The following is a 21675-nucleotide window of genomic DNA, read 5'->3' as shown; positions in this document are numbered from 1 at the left end:
CCAAGTCTACAGGTGCAGCAGAATCAAGGCGGAGGGGGCACATGAAAGTCACGTGAAGGGGACTGGGGCTTTCTGGGGAGGGGTCTGTCCTTCGGAGCTGCTGAAACGCAAGTGTGGAGAGAGATTCCCACGACTGCCCGTCAGGAGACAGGGGACGCAAGGACCGAAGACACAAAGGGCAAGCGAAGAAATGCCAACACTAATTAACTGCCTGCAAAAGGAGAAGTTGGACCCGAAAGGGAAAATCAGCTGCGTGCAGGATGTGCTTCAGTGCGGCTGAGAGGCACATACTCAGACCACTTGGATGCTGCTATCATCTAAGCAAAACGCCGTTCCTGACCTGAGACTCCCTCCTCAGCGTCGGAAGTCGAGAGAGAAGCCTGAAATGCCAAGAAACTGCACGACTGTCTAGTTACTGGGAGCCCTGGAGACTGAGTAGCAGAAACAGCTAAAGCAGGTGCCTGTGGGGAGTGGAAACCGGAGGAGATGGGGTGGACGTGAGACTGAAGAGTTTTGCTGTTGGTTGAATTCCTTGAATTTTAAACCATGTACTTGTAAAAAGAGACTTTTTTAAAAAATGTGTTTTTTGTCATTTTAGGTCCACACCCATAGCACATGGAGGTTCCCAGGCTACGGGTCGAATCCAGAGCTACAGCTGCCAGCCTACACCACAGCCACAGCCACGCCAGATCCGAGCTGCATCTGCCACCTACACCACAGCTCACAGCAACGCCAGAGGCTTAACCACTGAGCAGGGCCAGGGATTAAACCTGCATCCTCATGGATGCTAGTTAGATTCGTTTTCAATTGAGCCAAGACGGGAACTCTGATTAGAAGTTTTTTTAAAAGACGACGCCCTGGGCAGAAAGAACCTTTGTTTCACTATGAGACCATGAAAAGAAGTCATACATGGCCCGCCCTGACCCGGGGTTTCTTGGGGCTATGGGCAATTTGGTGGCTTGCTCGCCTGACTAGGATTCTCAGAGGGGCAGCCAGCACCCGGCGGGTGGCCAACGAGAACAAGAACCGGGCCAGTTGGTGACCCGGCCCTCAGCAGCTTGCTTCATCAAAGGAGACACAGCTGAGAGGTTCGAGAGCGGCGACAGAGGCTCACAGCACAGCCATGCAGGACACATTCAAACCTGCAGCCTGGGAGCAGAACCCCCGGGGCGGCCACTGTGCGGCAGCCGCTCCAGGAGCAGCTGACACAGATGCAATCTCAGAGACTGCACTGGATGCAACCAATGGCAGAGGGCCTGCTGGTTTCTCTCCGTTCCTTCAGTCCAGCCATTGCTCACTGGCACTGCTCCTGAGCACCCGCTGTACCGGCCGCCCCACGCACCTGCCCACCCTCCCCTTCTGTGAACGCCGATGCCTCCCCCTCAGAAGCCCCCCTCCGCACCTGCTTCCTCTCCTGCCTGCCCACAGGTGGCCACAGAGGCATGTAGGGGACGCGGGGTTTGAGCCTGGCCACCAAGCCCACCTCCCCAGGACGAGGGGGGACTTACTCCGAGACATGTGGACTGTGGCGAGCCGGCGGTACAGCGCCTTCTGCCGGGGGTCCGGGTGGAAGCCACTCTTGGTGAAGTAGACGTGGATGTAGATGGAGCCGTTCTGCTGGACACTCTGCAGGCGGGCGACGGGGACAGGGAACAGTGAAGCCCCTCCCGGCACCCACCCCCCGCCCCCACGCTTCCTGCTCCCCGCTTTCTGAGGGCTCAGGGAGGGCAGTGGAGCTGAGGGGTTAAGAGCCAGACAAGAATTCTCAGTGGTGAGTCCCATTGTCCACCCGCGGGACGGAGATGATCAGTACTGAGGGCACCGCAGGGCTGAGGGTCATCCGAGATGGCCGAGCAGGGTCACTCGTGCACAGAGCAGGAGCTCAATGAGTGACCTTAATTCATTAAACAGCAAAACAGGAGTTCCTGTCTTGGCTCAGCAGAAACAATCTGACTAGTAGCCATGAGGAAGCAGGTTCAATCCCTGGCCCTGATCAGTGGGTTAAGGATCCGGCGTTGCCGTGAGCTGTGGCGTAGGTCGCAGATGCAGCTCGGATCTGGCGTGCTGTGGCTGTGATGTAGGCCAGCAGCTGCACCTCCAGTTCAATCCCTAGCCCGGAAACCTCCATATGCCCTGGCCTTGCTCAGTGGGTTAAGGATCTGGCGTGCTCCAATTTGAACTGTAGCCTGGGAACTTCCATATGCTGAGTGCAGCCCTAAAAAGACAACAACAATAATAATAATAAATAAAATAAAATAAACAGCAAAACAACAAAGGCCAGGTCTGGCTCCGGGCACTTCAAATGGTAACTGCCCAATCCAGTGAGTTCCCATCCATACCGCGCACGTGAACCTGAGGCGGAGGTGACTAGGGCTCACACGGAGAGGTTACAAGCAGCAAGTGAGTGGATCCGAACCCAGTCTGTGGGCTCCCGGGCCCGTGGCTCTGCCTGTCACCTTTCTCACCCCCTGCCACCCCACACAGACAAGGAAACTGAAGCAGGTAGTCCCCTACTGAGGTTCGAGGCCACCACGGAGCCTCTGTCTATACTTTGTGGTGAGCTGGGCTTCACTTGGCCAGGCTATGTCCTCACTTCCCTGCTTTGAAGGCCACCTGTGTGTTAACCATGTGTTTTATATTCTTTTTTTGGGGGGGGGGGGCCGCACCCCCCAGCATATGGAATTTCCCAGGCTATGGTTCAAATTGGAACACGCCAGATCCACTAAGTGAGGCCAGGGATCGAACCTGCAACCTCATGCTTCCTAGTTGGATTCTTTTCTGCTGCGCCACGACGAGAAGTCCCTTTTTTTTTTTTAATGTGTTTTCTATTCTCTGTTGGTTTACCATTTGGCCCAGAAGAGCTGAGTCCTATAGATAATAAACAACTCGCTGGCCTTTGAACACTCCTTTTAAAGTGCAAACCAGCCAACTCCAAGTCCACAGCCCCAACCACCCCCTTTATTTGCCTCTCACACACACCAGGCTGCACTGAATCGCCCAGGGCAGGTACCAGACAACCAAGGATCACGCCTGCAGCCCAGAGGCTGCAAGCCCTCCAAGCTGGTCAGTCCTAAGCTGTTTCCCCACCGGGCCTGCCCTCCCTGTGGGACCCTCGATGAAGCCTTCGGCTAGACCTCCCCTTGCCACTTCTGCTCCTGATCAAACCTGGTACTTCCCCGTGTGGCCCTGTGTGGTGTGCTGGGTCCCCTCCTCTCAGGAAACATTAAATGGTAAATTCTTCTTTCAAGGGCATTGGACTCCATCTCACTCAGTCACCTCCATACTTTAAAATCAGGTACAAATGAGACAGCACCCCCCCCCCCCATCTGCCCAAAGCTGAGAAGGAGGGTTAGTCCTTGGGAGTGGCTCTCACTGCCTGGCTTGCTGCCCCTTGGCCTTCCTGGGATCTCAGGGAGGGGTCTAGGGGCTGTGAGGTCTGAGTGGGAGCCACGCCTCAGCGCAGGCCATCCCATCTCCTCAGAAAGGCGGCATCCAGCCCCTGCTTCCAGCTCCCCAAACAGGCCAAGACACAGCCAGGCAGTGCAGACATGCCTGCTCCTCCCCAGGAGGCCAAGGAGAGGACCTGATGGGAGGAATGAACAAGAGGGCAGCCCCAAAGAGATGTCAACTTTCACGGATTCATCAAATTAACTGATTTTTCTTTTTCTTTTTCTTTTTTTTTTTTTGCTTTTTAGGACCACACTTTTTAGGGCATATGGAGGCTCCCAGGCTAGGGGATGAACGGGAGCTGCAGCTGTCGGCCTATACCACAGCTCACGGCAACGCGAGATCCTTAACCCACTGAGCAAGGCCAGAGATCAAACCCGCATCTTCAGGGATCCTAGTCAGGTTCATTAATCGCTGAGCCAAGAAGAGAACTCCTCACTGATTTTGCAACAGTCACTGACTCTGCCTCCAGCCACGTGCTGGGCAGAGCTGAGGACCCAGTGGGGACCAAGGTGGTCCTGGCTTTCCCTTCCAAAGCTTCACAGTCCCACAGGGAAAAAAGACCCATATCCAGGTAGTGACGGCCCCCCAGACCTGGGAGGGCTTGGGTGCGGGAGCCCGGTGGGGCGCACTGCCTGCACGTGGGTGTCAGGGAGAACTTTCTGGAGGAGGCAGGATTTGAACCTGGGGCTGCCACAGTCCAGAACCAGAAAGCCCGAGTTCAAATCTCTCACTAGCTGTATGACCTCAGGTGTTGCCTCTCTTATCAACCTACCCATCACAGGTTTCTGGGAGGTGCCCCCAAGGGTCAGCCTAGCCCAGTGTCCTGTACACAGTCAACAAGCACTTAAGCAACACTAACTACTACTTTCAAAGCAGGCTGCCCGACAGATGAGTGATGACTGGACACCACCCTCCCAAACCATTCCTAACCTCCACTGGTTTAGACCACAGATTTACCCAACCCTGAAAGTAGCTGGGAGGACCCTAGGCCCATTCCAACTCCGTCCACACGGAGACGTGGGGAGGACAAGGCCCAGAGACTTCAGGGAACTGCCTGTGGTCACAGAGCATGCGAACTAAGTTTGGGGCCGGGCTTGGATCCTGCACTCCTGCAGGGCTGGGAGCTGGTTCGAGGCAAGGGCCTTAGTGCCGGCCGAGCAGCCATGGGGCCAGAACCCAGGCTCAGTCCCCACCTGTGGGATGTCGAGCTCGGCGAAGTGCTCATAGCAGCCATCTGAGTTCTCGCCGCTAGTCCAGTCGCCATACACGAGGTCGTGCTGCTCCCAGAAGAGCGCCGACGTGGCATTGAAGTCTGTAAAGTGCTCGTGCTCTGAGATGTACACGTGCAGGTTCTGTTGGGAGGGAAGGGAGGGAGCTGAGGGCTGCCGGACGTCACGCGGCTAATCGCACAGCCAGAGGGCAGAGGAGCCAAGGGCTGCACTGGCATCGCTCAGGCCCCCGGCACGACTCCCGCTGCTCGGCAGAGGCCCGTGCGGGGGCCCGGGTCGCCCCTTCCTACTATCCACCTCCGATGCCGCCACTTCTACCGAGCCCGGCTTCACCGTGGCGCTCTCCCTGACGCTGGAGAACAGGATCCAGAACACGGCTCTCTGCGCTGACCTCAGTGGAAAACAATGTCCTGTCACTCAGGGCCAGGACGTGGGTGCTACCAGGTGCCCTGGAGCCCAGACCACGCGGGCACCTACAAGGTCAAATTCTTTGACGAGGAGTCCTGCAGCCTCCTTAGGGAGGCGCAGACAAATACTGAGGACACTGCCATCGTCCCACCTCTGTTCGGTCAGCGTGGACCATCGGGGCACTTGGCGTGGGCCCCGCGTCTCCACCGAGGTACCGGCTTTGCAGCCATTGGCCTAGTGACCGATTACCTGGCTTTCAGCAGGGAGTGGTGCACCAGCTCTCCCGCTTCTTTCAATAAACAGTTACCACCCACACCGGGGTGTGAAGAGCCAGGAAGACACTAATATGAATGACCGGAGAGGTAGTGGAGAGAAGAGTAGAATAAAATTGGCAAAATAAATTTTCGCTGTCCAGGGAGTTCCCGTCGTGGCTCAACGGTAACAATCCCAGCTAATATCCATGAGGATGCAGGTTCGATCCCTGGCCTCACTCAGTGGGTTAAGGATTTGTGTTGCCGTGAGCTGTGGTGTGGGCTGCAGTCATGGCTCGGATCTCACGTTGCTGTGGCTGTGGCGTAGATGGCCGGCAGGTGCAGCTCCAATTCGACCCCTAGCCTGGGAACTTCCATATGCCGTAAAACAAGGAGAAAAAAAAGAACAGCCAGTCCGCCAATTAGAACTTGGGGTAGGAAGGAAGGATCTGGAGCTCCGTGAATCAGCTTCTCTCAGCCTCTCATGGGCTCCTTGGCCAGGGCCGTAGGCTTACACGCAAAACACAAAGTCAGGATGTGCAGGAGTGGAGTTCCCTGGTGGCCCAGAGGTTGAGGATCCAGTGTTGTCACTGCATGGTGTGGGTTGGATCCCTGGCAAGGAATTCTGCGTGCTGCAGGTGGGCACCACTGCGCCCAAAAACAAAGATGTGCAGGAGTGTCGGCTGGCTCCTGAGAACCCAGGGGAGCTGGGGGAGCCGGCCTCAGAACTGCCGCCTTTCTCAGGTCCCCGGGGCCACCTCTGTCCCGAGCCCTGAAGGCTCACTGATGAAGAAGAACTGAGTGGTGATCAGCCTGCCGGCCAGAATTCCATGAAACCAAGAATCCCAGAGCTGCAGAGAACCGCAAAGGTGGGAGAGGCTGAGCTCACTGGGGTGTGAACACCTGTTGCGGGGACTCCCAGCCCGGGTGCCACCTGCCTGCGGGGGCGAGGGCGAGGGCGAGCCTATCCCGCCTCCTCCGCCCTTCCGGCCCCTCGCGCTCTCCCTCCAACTCCTCTCCTCGCCCCCACCCCACACACCTCCCCTCGCGAGTGTTGAAGCCTGAACATCCTTTTGAAATAAAACGTGTAAGGACTCTGTTGAGATAGTTTTTAAACGACGGAGTGACACCTCTGATGGCCCTCTTCCCCCAGAGGGAACCCCGCCACGAGACCAAAGAACTGACCTGCTGCTTTTGCGTGTCACATGAGTCACTCCAGCTTCATGGGTGAAGATAACCCCAGAGTTTCTCAACCCTGGACCCGTTCACAGACCGGACAGCGGGCAGTCTGTCCCGACTGCCCAAGTCACTCCCCACCCCCTCCCCCACCTCCTGGGCTTGGCCCCCCAGCCGGTGGTTACCATTAAAGTGTCTTTGGGGAACAGGTTGCGGCTGGCGACGCGTGGGGCTCCTCCGGGGCCCGCCTGGTCCTGAGGGGCCGGCCCTCTGCGGAACCAGCTGCTGATGGCCCAGATGATGAAGATCCTGCGGAGGCAAGCAGGGCAGGTGCTGGGTCTCCAGGCCTCTCCAACCCGAAGCTGCCTGACCTCCTGCTGGGGCCTGCCAGGTGCTGACCAAGGTGGGAGGGTCCCTGAGTAGGCAGCTGCGGGGCTGCAGAGAAGACGCCCCAAAGGCCACGTCTGGGGAGAGACCTCGGATACCCCTGTGGGCAGTGTGGGCAACTGGCACGCCCTGGTCTCCACATGGACTGCTCCCCAGAGGCAGGTGGCCACAGGGTGGCTGGGACTTGGAGCCTTGAAACTCCAGAAGCAGGAAACCTAGTGCCCCCGTCCCACAGAGTCCCAAAGTGAGAGAACCCTAGGATCTGGAGTCCCAGCATTTTAGAGGCATAGACCTTAGAGAGAACAACATTTTAGAACTTCAAATTGGAGTTGTCACTGCTGTGGCGAGAGTTTGATCCCTGATCCGAGAACTTCCACCTGCCACAGGCATGGCCAAAAAACATAAAAATAAAAAACAAATAAATAGTAGGTGGGAGTTCCTGCCATGGCTCAGCAGTCATGAACCTGACTAGTGTCCATGAGGATGTGGGTTCGATCCCTGGCCCCGCTCAGTGGGTTAAGGATCTGGCATTGCCATGAGCTGCAGTTTAGGTCACAGACTCAGCTCGGACCCTGAGTGGCTGTGGCTGTGGCTGTGGCATGGGCCTGTAGCTGCAGCTCTGGTTCAACCCTTAGCCTTAAAACTTCCATATGCTGCAGGAACAATCCTAAAAAGACCAAAAAAAAAAAAGAGTTCTCTTGTGGCACAGCAAGTTGGGGATCCAGTGTTCTCACTGCTGTGGCTCAGGATGCTGCTGTGGCATGGGTTTGCTCCCTGGCCTGGGAACTTTCATACGATGCAAGTGTGGCCAAAAAACTTTCTAAAAGTTAATATAGTAAGAATATACCAACACTGGCTTTATATATATAATTATATAGATAATTTATATTCTACATATATTTTCTCATATCTATACATACATGATATATGTAAACATACATCTTTTTTTCTTTTCTGGCTGACCTGGGGCATACGGAGTTCCTGGGCCAGGGATTAGATCCCCAGGGATCAGATCCGAGGTATAGCTTCCACCTATGCCACAGCTGTGGCAACACTAGACCCTTTAACCCACTGCACTGGGCCAGGGATCGAACCTGTGTCCTGGCGCTGCAGAGACGCCACTCATCCAGTTGTGCCACAGCAGGAGCTCCTTAAATATGTTTTAATGAACAAAATAAAAGCCCCACAATAAAACTGTACCAGATTGCTAGCTGTTTCCCAATACTCATTTTCCCCTTCCAGCTCAGAAAGAAAATTCCTAAATTTTAACTGGACCCCTTGGCTAACTGGAATAAAGACTACAATTCCAGGGAGTTCCCGCTGTGGCAGTGGAAACAAATCTGAGTAGCATCCATGAGGATGTGGGTTCAATCCCTGGCCTCGCTCAGTGGGTTAAGGATCCAGCATTGCCAAGAGCTGTGGTGTAGGTCACAGACGCAGCTCGGATCCTGCGTTGCTATGGCTGTGCTGTAGGCTGGCAGCTGTAGCTCTGATTGGACCTCTAGCCTGGGAACCTCCACATACCACAGGTGCAGGCCTAAAAAGCAAAAAAAAAAAAAAGACAATTCCATCCTTGCTTACAGCTCAGTGTGGACACATGGTGACGTCCCAGCCAGTAAACTACAAAAACGGTGCGTTACGGTGGACTTTTGGGAAATGTCTTAAGGAGAAAGAACATCTCTCCCTTATTTCTTCTTCCTCCCTGGAACATGGACATGATGCCTGGATCCTGAGCAGCCATCTGAGGCCATGAGGGTAAGAGGCAAAACCCAGCAATGGTGGAACAAAGAGCAGGAAGGGCTCGGGGATGCAGAAGACCACAGAATCCTGGTCTGCCCAGGTCCAGATCGGTACATGAGAAACTTCTATAGTGTTAATTCAGGTCTCGCAGATACATGCAGCTCTGTAGTTATTAAAGGAGACAAGTACTTAATGATCACAGGGTAAAAAGCAATACATTTGATTCTTGAACAACAAAGGTTTGAACTGAGCAGGTCCACTTATACATGGATTTTTTTATTTATTTATTTTTGTCTTTGAGCCACACCACAGCTCACAGCACTCTGGAATCTTAACCCACTGAGTGAGGCCAGGGATTGAACCTGCGTCCTCATGGATGCTAGTCAGGTTCCTTAACTACTGAGCCATGACAGGAACTCCTGGATTTTTTTTTTTCAAGAGTAAATACTACCATACTACACGATCCGTGCTTGGTTGAATCCATGGATATTGAACCACAGATATGGAGGAATCGCCAGTACAGAGGGTCAGCACCCCTGATCCCCACACTGTTCGAGGGTCAAGTGTCCAGTAGAGAAGTTAAGTGCTTGGCCTCTAAGCTGCAATATCTGGATTTGAAGCCCAGCTCTGCCACTTCCCAACGTGTGACCTCTGGCAAGACTCTTCACCTCTGGGCCTCCATTTCCTCGACAGTTGAAACAGGGATAAACTACCTACCCTGTAGGGTTGTGTACAGGCATTAAATGCACTGATACACACAGACACACACATACATACACACACATATATATACACACAGACACACACACACACATATACACAAAAATCTAGAACGGAGCCTGGATCCAGCACTGCTGCAGCTGAAGCATAGGTTGCAACTGTGGCTCGGATCGGATCCCAGGGCCAGGAACTCCATGGCGCGGCCCAAAAAGGAAAAAAAAAAAGAATGGAGCCCAGTACATACTTAGCAACTGCTTTAGAAGTATTAACTATCATTGTTATCTTCTTTCGTTTTTTTCTTTCGTTTTTGGCCCCACCTGCAACATACGGAAGTTCCTGGGCTAGGGATCAAACCCGAGCTGCTGTGAGGAGCCAGGGATCAAACCCAAGTGCCCCAGACACAACCAATCCTTAACACACTGTGCCCTAGTGAGAACTCCCTGTATTGTTATTCATCATAGGAAAGAGGCATAGAGAAAACTCTGAAATTGAAAAATACAAGGGGATTCTAGTGTGTGTGGGGGGGTGACTCCCTGCTGAGCCCCGAACCATACCAAGGGCAGGATCAGGCACAGGGACTTGCCTCTGCCTGTAGAAGCCATGAAGCCCTAGGCTCCGGGGTCTCAGGGGCCATGGCCCAGCTGAGCATCTGCTGCCTCCCCGAGAGGTGCCTGACAGACACAGCTGGGAGGGTCTGGAACTGGCGATCTCTGGGGACCCCTCCACTTCCAAGAGGCCATCTTAGGAAAGAGAAAGACGCCAAGAGAAAGGGTAGGAGCAAGGATACACAGACAGCTGTGCCCTGGCTTAGCACATGGCCTGCAGGTGGCCTACTCACTCTGGGCCTCTGGGACCACAAGCGCTGGGTGAGGCAGACTGGCTGACTTATCAGAGGATTCCAGATGCCCAGTCTGCTGAAGACCATCTGTGTGTGCCCACATACTCACATTCACACGACCCTCAGAGGGGCCACGGATGCCACCCTGCATCCCCGAATCCCAGGTCAGGAGGCCCTGCCCTAGGAGCTGGGCCAAAGGGGGCTGGCCCTCACCTAATGCTTTTCAACTTACTGGAGTAAGAGCCAAAAAAAGACTTGAAATCCTCCCTCCCGCCCCGAACAGGCATGCTACAGTCACAGAAAAATATTAAATACATGAAAAGACTTAGGGAAACCCTCCCTCCCACTCCATCCATTTAATCTGCCTAGTTCCCACACCGCCCCCACTCCAGGTAACCACTGGGAGAGCCTTAGAATGAGCTGAAACCCACGGACTCTACCCTCAACCCCCCAAAAAGGCCATTCTCACGCACTCTGCTTGATGCTGCAGAGAGTTCACAGGCCTCGGAAAACAAACCCCGAATCCCACTTGAGAACTGCAGACAAGACGGTCTCCGGGCACCCCGCTGGCCTGATCATTGGTGCTGCCTGGTTCTAAGGAAGGAAATTAGCCTACGCTGTGGCTGATGAAAGCCGTCTCTCTAAGGGAAGCTCCCTTAAGTACTGATGTGGAAAGATTCCCGAGATACGCTGTGAATGAGAAAAATCCAGGTGCGGACTGTGTAAGAGGCTGCCTCTCAGGCGAAAGGGAAGGGAAAGATCCCGACCATCTAGTTCACAGCCGCTTGAGGCACGAGAGGAAGAAAGTGAGACACAGGAACCGTCCAAGTCCTTGATGCACATGGGGGGCGGGGAGGGAATGGCCCGGGGAAGAGCAGGGAGGGGCTCCAAGGATAAAGAAACTTGGGGTGCACGTCAGGAATGACGCCCAAGTGTCCCAGCTCAACAGTGGGGAGTTTCTCTGGGGCCTGTGGACACTCCTGGGGGACTCCAGGGAGGAGGTTCTGTGGCCCCCCAGAATATGACTGCGGCAGGGATGGTGGGCTGCCTGGGCTGTTTCGTTCAACCCTGAGCCTGTGCCAGCGCCCGCACCCCCCTCCACGGACACGGATCCTCGTGGAATCCTTTCGATGACCTGTGAGCTAACTGCCAGGACTCCTCTGAAGTGGAAACTCAGGCATGAGGGGGAGATCACCTGACTGGGTGCCACGGCTCAGAGGTTGGGGGGCTGAGGCGTCACAGCAGGCCTGTGCTTACACGCTGGGGGATGCTACCTTCCCCCCAAAGCTCGGCAGCTGATCCCCTACCTGGACGAGCAGGCTGTGCCCGGCTCCTCTGGCTACAACAGCTCTGTCTGCGAGCATCCTCCCGGAAGCCCACCTAGGGTGGCCTGGGCGTGTGTTTACAGGACGGCCGCCGACACGCCGCCTCTTCATTACTGCCGCCTTCATACTGTTCGGTACCATTTGAACTGTTTTCTTTTGTGGGTTTTTTTGTTTGTTTTTTGTTTTTGTCTTTTTAGGGCCGCACCTGAGGCATATGGAGGTTCCCAGACCAGGGGTCCGGCCTACACTGGAGCCACAGCAACGTGGGATCCGAGCCGCATCTGTGACCTACACCACAGCTCATGGCAACGCCGGATCCCTAACTAATTGAGCAAGGCCAGGGATCAAACCCATGTCCTCATGGATGCTAGTCGGGTTTGCTAACCACTGAGCTCCGACAGAACTCCTGAACTGTTTTCTTTTGTACGATAAGCACACGCCACCTATGAATCTAGAGGAAAATCCAAGAACACAGGACAGAAGAGATGAGTAGTTGCCTCCCCCAAAGCGCAGTAACAGGACCCCTGTTTCAGCAGGGGCTCAGTTTCCCAGAATAAAGACAATTTCCAGGCTCCTGTGCATCTGGCCATGGCTGGGTCCAAGGGGCCTCGCCAAGGAGATGACCGTTTTAAACAACTCTGCTGTGTATTTCCTTACGCCGGATAAAGGGAGGGAGGGACTGCCTAACCGCATGGCCTGCTCTCTTGACCATTTTGCTCAAGCATCTCTCCAGAGAGGAAATGGCCATTGTGCAGATAGGTAAGCAAAGTCCTAGAGCAGAGAAGGGGGCTGTCATCAGGTCTAGACAGGCAGAGGCAGAAGCCAGTCCCAGGTACGTGCCCCTACGCCCACCTGGCAGATCCCCCGGGCCTTAGTCAGCGGCCGAGCTTAAGAGGTGATGGAGGCTACGTGAGTTCAGAACTTAGGGTGGGCCCTGATGCAACACGACTGCTGTTCACACAGGAGAAGGAGATGAGGACACAAACACACACAGAGGAAAGACCACATGGCCACACAGGAAGCCGGCCATCCACGGGCCAGGGAGAGAGGCCCCAAAGGACACCCGGCAGGCCGACACCTGGGTCCCAGACTCCTAGCCTCAGAGTCATGGCGGAATGAAAAGGCCTCCTCCCTTCACAGCCATGACAGCCATCCTCAGAGATGCTGTGCTTTCCTCTCTATGCGTTTCTTATTTTGAACTTTTTCCGATGAACAAAACCAAAGCCGAATCTGCTCACCTGAACAGCACGCCTTTGATGACCTGCCAGGCGTTGGGTGCTGGCTGGGGTGGGGGGTTCTGGGGCTGGGTCTCTGCCGGCGGGTCCCTCCCAATGCTGCCATTGCTGGTCACCTGCAGGGACAGAAGTCAGGGTGAGGAGGGAGGATGGAACCTAAGGACCGAGGCCATCACTGGCACCAGTGCGTGCCAGGACCCACCAAGGGCTGAGCACAGAGGGGGCGCCCGGCCCTGCCCGGGGGTCAGGGAGGGTCCCTGGAGGAGGGGACATCGGAGCTGAGATCTCAGTCACAGCAGGTTGGCCAGTGCACAGGAGGCAATGAGGGAAGCAGCAGGTGCCAGAGCAAAGGTCAGGAACCCAGTCTAACTCCAAGGAAGGATCAGTGCTCCGTGGGGCCAGAGCCCAGGACGCAAGGAGGTGGCTCCTGGAGACAATGCAGAAGGGGTCACACAGCAGCTGTCCGATTTTGCAAGGCTTGGATTTATCTGAAAGATCCTTCCCTGGGCAAATAGTTCTTGAGGCCCCCTCTGTGACAGCCCTGTGGGGGGCCCATCCCTCCAGGGGCACTGGATCCAGCCGTCAAAACAGACATAGAAAAACACAACCAAAGTGTGTTAAGGATCCAGCATTGCCCTGAGCTGTGGTGCAGGTCACAGACGAGGCTCGGATCCCACGTGGCTGTGGCTGTGGCTGTGGCATAGGCCGGCAGAGGCAACTCCTATTCAACCCCTAGGCCAGGAACTTCCGTATGCTGCAGGTGTGGCCCTAAAAATGAAAAACACAACTAGAGCATGAGCCACACCACTGGGAGCCACCGGAGGTGCGTGAGATGTACACACAGCACAGGCCGCCCTGTGAGGCCAGATGCGTGAACATCTCCATTTGGCGGCCAGTGGCTCAGGAAGCCAAAGCCCCTTGTCCGGGTCACTCAGGAAGGATGATGGCGGCAGGACGACAGGAGCTGGGGGTGGGGTGTGGGCAGTCGAGGGCGTCAAGGAGAACCACCCAAAGAAAGAATCTTCACTCAGAAGCAGCAGCTCGGAAGCAGAGAATGTCTCGTTGTTAGGCTGGAAGGGCCCGAGGTGGGGAAATTCCCTCTGCCCGTCTCTGTGCACCTGCTGGCTCCCTCGTCCTGCCCTCTTCCCTCCTACCAGCTGTCCCCTCACCCCTCAGCTCTTAAGAGGCAGGACCAGGATGGCCATGAGCGCTGGTGAGTGGGAGCCCAGCCCAGCAGGGGGTGAGCAAGGAGCAGGGGCTCCATAAGCACCTGGGGAATCAACAAATGCTCCCCGAACACCCAGGCCACCCAAACCCACCCGTTCCTGGGCCTCCTCAGCCCCCCACTGCCACCTCAGGCCCATGCCTCTGCAATGTCTTCTTCCGTTGGCTCCAGGTGCCCCGAGAGGAGGGACAGAGGACTCCACAGCCAGATGCGGCTGCCACAAAGCTGAGGCCAGCATTTGTTAAACAAGTCACTTCCATCTCCTTTACCAGTGAGAGCTCTTTCCTTTTGCCTCCCAGAGCGCAGGACAGCACTGTGATAAAGGGGGGCTCTGGGGCCCAACAGACCTAGGCGGTGGGCTCTTGGGTGGGTCACGTCCCCCCTGACCCAAGGGCCGGGCTGTGATGAGGCCCATACATTTAGATTTCTTTCATATGTCAAAAAAAAAGTCTTTCCTGAGCACCTACTGTGCACCAGGCCCAGTATGGGGCGGTGGGCTCAGTGCTGGCCACGTAGCTCTGTGCCTTGTCCTCCCAGAGCTCAGGATCTACAGGGAAACATGGGGCAGAACAGTAAACAGGATAATTAACAATGGTAAACGAGGGAGTTTCTGTTGTGGCTCAGTGGGTTAAGAACCTAACTAGTATCCATGAGTATGCAGGTTCGATCCCGGGCTTCATTCAGTTGGTTAAAGATCCCGTGTTGCCACAAACTATGGCATAGATCGCAGATGGGGCTTGGATCCTGTGTTGCTGGGGCTGTGGTGTAGGCCGGCAGCTGCAGCTCTGATTCGACCCCTAGCCCGGACACTTTCATATGCGGCAGGTACGGCCCTAAGAAGACCAAAAAAAAAAAAAAGGTAAATGAAAAAGTGCTCCGGAGGAAACTAGTGGCAGGCAGCTGGGGTGACAGCAAGGGGAACCCACTTGGGTCAAGTGGTCAGGGAGGCCTCCCGAGGCGCCACATTTGACGCTCCAGTGAAGGGTGTTCGAGGGAGAGAAATGGTGTGGGCAAGGGGTCGGTGCGGTCCAGTAGGCACCGGGCCCCCTCGTTTAGGGCTGGCCTCGCTCCTGGGGGCACTGGAGGCACCAAGCAAGGGTTTCCAGCAGGTCTAAGCTGATTCTGGCTCAGGAAAAGGAAGCCTGAGGCCAGGATTTGAACCCACGTCTGGCAGACTCCCAGGTCTGTTCTCTTACGCACAATGGTGGGCAAGCCGGCTGCAAACCCTCCCAGGGGAATGCAAAGGTAAACCACTGTTAGGTGCTATTTCACCAGCATGGCCACAATCAAAAAGAAGGATGTGGGAGTTCCCGTCGTGACGCAGTGGTTAACGAATCCGACTAGGAACCATGGGGTTGTGGGTTCGGTCCCTGCCCTTGCTCAGTGGGTTAACGATCCGGCGTTGCCGTGAGCTGTGGTGTAGGTTGCAGACGCGGCTCAGATCCCGTGTTGCTGTGGCTCTGGCGTAGGCCGGGGGCTATAGCTCCAATTCGACCCCTAGCCTGGGAACCTCCATATGCTGCGGGAGCGGCCCAAAGAAATAGCAAAAAGACAAAAAAAAAAAAAGATGGGTGTGAGTTCCCACTGTGGTGCACTGGATTAAGAATCCGAATGCAGCAGCTCAGGTAGCTGCAGAAGCAAGGGTTCAATCCCAGGCTCAGGGCAGCGGATTTTAAGGATCCAGCGTTGCCGCAGCTGCAGCTCAGAATCAATCCCTGGCCCAGGAGCTTCCACATGCAGCAGGTGCGGCAGAGGTGAGGGGAGACAAAGTCACCAGTGCTGGCCAGGATGTGGAGAAATCGAAGCAGTTCTACACTGCTGGTGGCAGAAAGGGAACTGCTGGTTTGAAAAATATGGCAGATACTTAAAAAGTGAAACATGCCCCCCACCATCCAAACCAGCAGCCCCACTCCAAGGTCTGTACCCAAGAGAAATGAGAACCCGCGTCGAACGTCATACAAGCTTATATGCAAATGGCCGTAGCAGTATTATTCGTAAAGCCAGCAACAACCCCGAAGTCTTTCAGTGAATGGCTTGTGCTCTATGGGTGCAATGGAATACTACTTAGCAACAAAAAGGAACGCTGCTGGGGACAGAGTCACTGTAAAAAGAAGCAAGGGAAGTATTGAGGGAACAGAGGTGTTCTGGGGTTGGTTGCACTGCACAACTGCATAAATGTACTCAACACCCCTGACCTCTACGCTGCCAGCAGGTGAATGTGGCTAAATTACCCCTCAATAAAAAGGTAACTCTCTCTGTGGCTTCCACTTCCCTCGGAGTAAAGGCAAAGTTGTTTCCATGGCCGCCAGGGCCTGGCATGAGCTGGCCCCCTCCCCTCAGTCACCAGCTCCAGCCTCCTCACTGCTCCTGCATCACACCAGGCACCGCCCACCTCAGGGCCTTTGCACTGACTGTTCTCTTTACCTGAAAGCACCCCCCCCCAAGCATCTATGTGACTCCTCCTCCCTCATCTCCTCCAGGTCACCTCCCCAGAGGGCCCTCCCTGATCACCCTATTTAAACTGCGACCCTCCTGCCCACGGCTGGGAGTTCCTACACTCCTCCTGAGCTTTGGTTCTGTCCAAGGCACTTACCACCATCTGTCCCACCACATATCTTTCTTATTTACCTTGTTCACTGTCCCGTCCCCTACCCCACCCCATCCCCCAACCTCCAGCCCTCAGCAAATACCTGAGGTCCCGGAGGGCAGGGCCTGTCTTGTTCATTTGTATCCCAGCATGGGCATGAGCCCAGCATGTAGTGGGGACTTCCTACGCATTAGGCGAAGGATGGTTATCCGAGCTGGGGGCCCTGTGTCTGAGCCCCTGGCTGGAGGAGCAGGCTGACTGGGGCAGGAGATTGCGGAGGGCCCGCCCGTGGGCCGGAGAGGGTGGCGGCGGTGGCTGAGGACACAGCAGTGACTAAGACATGGTTCCTGCTCTTCGACCCGCATGCCCGATTTCACACACAATTCTCGGCAACACCCACTACAGGGCCCAGGAAGCAGCTGAGACCATGAGGCTGGGCCAGGGGCCGGGAGGGAGTCAGGCATTCTCCCGGACTGCTGGGACCCACCAGGGAATCCCGCCCCAGCCCAGCCTCTGCCTCTGGACCCACCCACTCCACAAATGACAAGTGCCTGCTCTGTGCCTGGTCCTGAGCTTGGCGGTGCCAGGGGCACAGTGGTGACCAAGACAGTTCCGGCTCTGCCCTCCAGGGGCTCCCGGCCCACTGGAAGAGACAAGACAGTGACAGGCCAGAGTGGGCAGGGCTGGGACAGGGGAGCCCTCTGAGAGGGTCACAGAGGCTTCCTAGGGGAGAGAACACCTGAGGCGTACACGACTAGTAAGGATCAGCCAGGTAAAGAGGGGAGAAGCCTGTGCAAAGGCTATGAGGCAGGACACAGCCAGCAAGGCAACCTCCTGGAAATAAAAGAGCCTCACAGCAGCTGATGCTCCTTTTGCCCAGTGTCTCAAGCTGGAACAATTTTTTGGCCCCCAGGGGACATTTAGCAATGTCTGGAAGCATGTTTTTCCATTTTTTAGGGCCACATTTGTGACATACGGCAGTTCCCAGGCTAGGGTCTAACTAGAGCTGGAGCTGCCGGCCTTCGCCACAGCCACAGCAACGCCAGATCCGAGACGCGTCTGCGACCTACACCACAGCTCATGGCAACGCCAGGGATCGAACCCGAGTCCTCACGGAAACTAATCAGGTTCGTTACCGCTGAGCCATGAGAGGAACTCCCTGGAGGCATTTGTGATTGTCACTACTGGGGATGGATGTGTGTCCTACTGGCATCTAGTGGGTAGAGGCCAGGGGTGCTGGCTAACATCCTCCAATGGACAGGACTGCCCCCTACAACGAAGAATTATCCAACCCCAAATGTCAACAGTGCTGATGCTGAGAAATCCTAGTCTAAAGCAAAAAGGCAGATCATGCAAAGCCTTGATCTGCCAAAGAATTCAAACTTAATCCTGAAAGCAAAGGCGTTAAGTCTTGAAAGACGATACGGAGAAATGGGACAAGAGGAGATCTGGGGGCCAGGGGGGTGTCTCTGTAAACTCAGGGCATCAGGGCATCCTGAGACCTAGTCTCTCTGACCACCTCCCACCCAGTAATCAACAGACACTCAACAGGAAGAAAGACCTTCTTTTAGTGAGACTGGAAGGCCCCTGAAGTTAGGGGCTGAGTCTTCACTCTAGCCCTCACTCAACAAACACTTCCTAAGGGTGCCCCAAGGACCAGGCCCTGGATGAGGATGCTGAAAAGATCCAGACCAGGAATGGTGGCTCTGCCACACAATTCTCACCCCAGTGTCTTCCCCAGGTGACATTATTTGCCCCTCCTCTGGGCTCCCGCAGTCCCTGACAAAGACTTTGCGCCATCACCCTTGTCAGTCAGGACTATCATTCTTTGTTTACACGCTAGTCCCTTCCTCAGTAGAGTGAGAGAGAAAACACCAAAGGGCTGGCCCTCCTGTCCAACCCCTCCATGTACCCCTGGAGAATTGAAGGTCCAAAGGGGGAAAGGTACTTGCCCAAGGTCACATAGAGTCAGCTTCGTTCCCCCCACCCAACCTGCACTCCTCTCTCCCAGCTGCCTCCCACGTGTCAGTGACATCCTAGTGGGTGGGTCGGCAGCACCTGGCTGTCACTCCATTGATTCCCTAAATGGCTGAAGGATGGCTGCCTGAACTAGTATGTTCTGCAGTCTCAGTTTAGTTTAAGTGGCAATGGGTCAGAAGCCATCAGCACCAGGACTAAGTCCCCCATAGGGCTAATTTATGCTGCAAATACACCTAGCTCAGCCCCCACTACCCTGTTTCAGCAATGTCTGGTAAGTTCTAAAGGAAACGGCCCCCAAATCTAACCTGGGTGACCTTCTGCAAGCACCTTCCTTACTCTGCTCTTTAGACTCCTGTCTGTAAAATGGGTCTGTTCAGCGCGTGCCCTTAACCCATGATGGTCACCTAACTTCCCCAGACTTAGAAAACTCCCAAGTAATCAATCATTGCCCACACCTCGGGCACCGAGAAAAAGACCCCGTGAACGCCAGCCCACTGTGAGAACGGTCTTGGAGCCCGGGATCGCGGAGTCAGGAGAGAACCCAAGGCGCCTGGGTACAAGTCTGCGCCCCTCCGCGCCACTGTCTCTTTGGCTCGAGCAACGAGCCTGGTGGCAGCCCGGCGCGAGCGTGCAGGGGACCCGGCGCGCAACAGGGCCCCGGTCCCCGCACTGTCCGGCCTCCCGGATCGCCCGGCCCCGCCTGGGCCCAGTATTCAAGGTCCCTCTGGGCAAGGAGCCCCCAATGCACGGGATTCCGTGAATAGAGGCAGGACACGCCCCGTGGGAGGCCCCCCGAGTGGGGAAGAACCCCTCAGGCCCCTCTCGGCCTCCGTACCTGACCGGAGCCGCCTCCCCCGGCCGCCACTACGGCGCTGCCGGCCCCGTCCGCCTCCTGCGCCGCCGCCATCTTCCCGCTCCGGGTCCCCGCCCCCGCCGTCAGCCCCGCCCCATCCCCGCCGGCGCCAGCGCGATCGCGCGAGATTTCACGCTTTGCCCGACCTGCGGGCCACCGTATCCGGCAAGAGCGCTTCAGCCACGCCTCTCAGAAGCCGCTTCCGGTTACGGAAGGGCCAACTAGGCCACCGTACCACCCCCTCCTTCCCGTCGCAGCCTGAGTATTTTCACCTGGTGGGTACTGCGTGCCCCGAGCGCCCCAGACTTCTTTGGTCAATATGTGTGCTTCCCACAGCTTCCATTCTTTCTGTCCTCTCCCCCCAACAACCCCGCCTCTTCCAGTTAATGTCATCCTCGCCGATTCTTGAGCCCTTTCCTTTCCAAGTTTCTTGGGCTTTCCCGGCCACCGTAACCCATCAAGGTGCTCTGCTTGAATCACGCCCCTGCTGTGTTAAGGGAACTTTACTGGCCTCCTTACCGAAGACTCGGAGGTCAGAGGCTTTGGTCAGTGACCTCGCTTTCTGACCTCGCTTCCTTTTTTTTTTTCTTTTAGGGCCGCATCCGGGCATATGGAGGTTCCCAGGCTAGGGGTCAAATCGGAGCTACAGCCGCCGGCCTACACCACAGCCACAGCAACACCAGATCCGAGCCGCGTCTGTGACCCACACCACGGCTCACGGCCACACCGGATCCCGGACCTACTAAGCGAGGCCAGGGATCGAACCGCAACCTCATGGATACTAGTCAGATTCGTTTCCGCTGAGCCACAACGGGAACTCCTGGCCTCTCTTCTCAACACTGCCTTTTCCTGTGTTAAGTCTCTAGGTTATAATCCTGTGCATTGAGTTACTATTTCAGCGTTCTCACGTCACCACACTTCCAAATTGGACCCTGTCAGCGCTTCCCTAAATCTTCGGGAGGACTGGCTTAATGCGCATGCGCGCTCCTTTGCGGTCTTTGCTTTCTAGTAAATCTCGCAGCTGTGGACTCGCAGCTTCCAGCGTTCTGAGAACTTCATGTCTTTTCTTTAGCTATTTTCCTACAGCCCCAGGCCTGAACATGTGTTGAGACCCTTGGCCCGAGGAGGAGTTATAGAGGCCCAGAGAGGACGGAAAACTCAGCGGTTTTTAAAACTTCACCAGTGAATTGGGTGGAAGTCGGACCTGGGTTCAAACTTTGGTTGTGCTACTGCCCGGCTAAATGATCCTTGACAAATAACCTATCTCTTTGGGCCTCATTTTCTTCCTCTTTTACAAACTGGGCATTATAATCACACCCCCTCTTCCTTCACCCCTTTGCTCCGTGGGGTTGTTGGAAAGACTCAGATTAAGAATGTAAAGCACCTGGCCGCTTAGTAATTAATCAATATCACACGCCGTTAACTACGTATTATTACCTGGAAAGGAGACCAGATTTAGCACTGAAATGTTCTAGTTATTTATTTTTCATTTTACTAGATAGATAGTAAATATATAAGCTGTAGATACACCCTCCTCGACTTTCCTCAAGGTCTCAACTCAATAGTATTGTCCCTCCTCGAGGAATGCCCTCACAGCCCCAGAATGGGCGTGGCCTCGCCTCTCAGTCCTCCCAGATCCCTGGACTGCCCGCTCCGCCCCTGCCCACTTTGCTTCATCCCTGATAGCGACAGGTGTGTCTTGGAACTTCTCTTACAGATAGCAATGGTAGTGGTAACAATTCTGTGAAGTTGTAGGCCCGGTCTTCAAGTCTAAAGGTGAAACAAGGAGTTCCCTGGTGGCCAAGTAAGTTAAGGATCCTGCATTGTCACTGCAGGGACTCAGGTCACTGCTGTGGTGCAGCTTTGATCCCTGGTCTGGGAACTTCTGCATGTTGCTGGTGTAGCTAAATAAATAAATTGAATAAAGGTGAGGTCCCGTCATGGTGCAGCAGAAATGAATCCGACTAGGAACCATGAGGTTTCGGGTTCGATCCTTGGCCTCTCTCAGTGGGTTTAGAATCTGGCGTTGCCGTGAGCTGTGGTGTAGGTTACAGACATGGCTTAGATCTGGCGTTGCTGTGGCTGTGGTGCAGGCCAGCAGCTGTAGCTCTGATGAGACCCCTAGCCTGGGAACCTCCATATGCCATGGGTGTGGCCCTAGAAAAGACAAAAGACTAAATAAATAAATGTGAAATGAGCATACTGATTAAATCCCGCAGAAGGCAGGCAGATTTGAGATTTTGTGGGACTCTTTCTTAAAGGCACAGAATT

General features: G+C 55.2%; 1 protein-coding gene and 1 pseudogene across 1 annotated transcript in view; one reads left to right on the top strand and one right to left on the bottom strand.

Annotated features, from left to right (window-relative positions):
• The window catches only part of CLPTM1 (CLPTM1 regulator of GABA type A receptor forward trafficking), a 30008-nt gene extending 10521 nt beyond the window's left edge, over positions 1-19487 (bottom strand). Inside the window, exons 1-5 of the mRNA XM_047789948.1 lie at positions 19387-19487; positions 12763-12875; positions 6700-6823; positions 4644-4802; positions 1509-1626 (exon numbers count right to left, since the gene is read on the bottom strand). Of these exons, the coding sequence (XP_047645904.1) occupies positions 1509-1626; positions 4644-4802; positions 6700-6823; positions 12763-12875; positions 19387-19458 (586 nt within the window). The 5' untranslated portion in view covers positions 19459-19487. The remainder of the gene's footprint in view (positions 1-1508; positions 1627-4643; positions 4803-6699; positions 6824-12762; positions 12876-19386) is intronic.
• Positions 4820-6125, top strand: LOC125132154 (translocon-associated protein subunit delta-like; annotated as a pseudogene).
• Positions 19488-21675: the final 2188 nt, after the last annotated feature.

This window comes from Phacochoerus africanus, chromosome 8 (assembly GCF_016906955.1).
Source record: "Phacochoerus africanus isolate WHEZ1 chromosome 8, ROS_Pafr_v1, whole genome shotgun sequence".
NCBI lineage: Eukaryota > Metazoa > Chordata > Mammalia > Artiodactyla > Suidae > Phacochoerus > Phacochoerus africanus.
The sequence above is the reverse complement of the archived record's forward strand: the minus strand, read 5'-3'. Positions and strand labels throughout refer to the sequence as shown.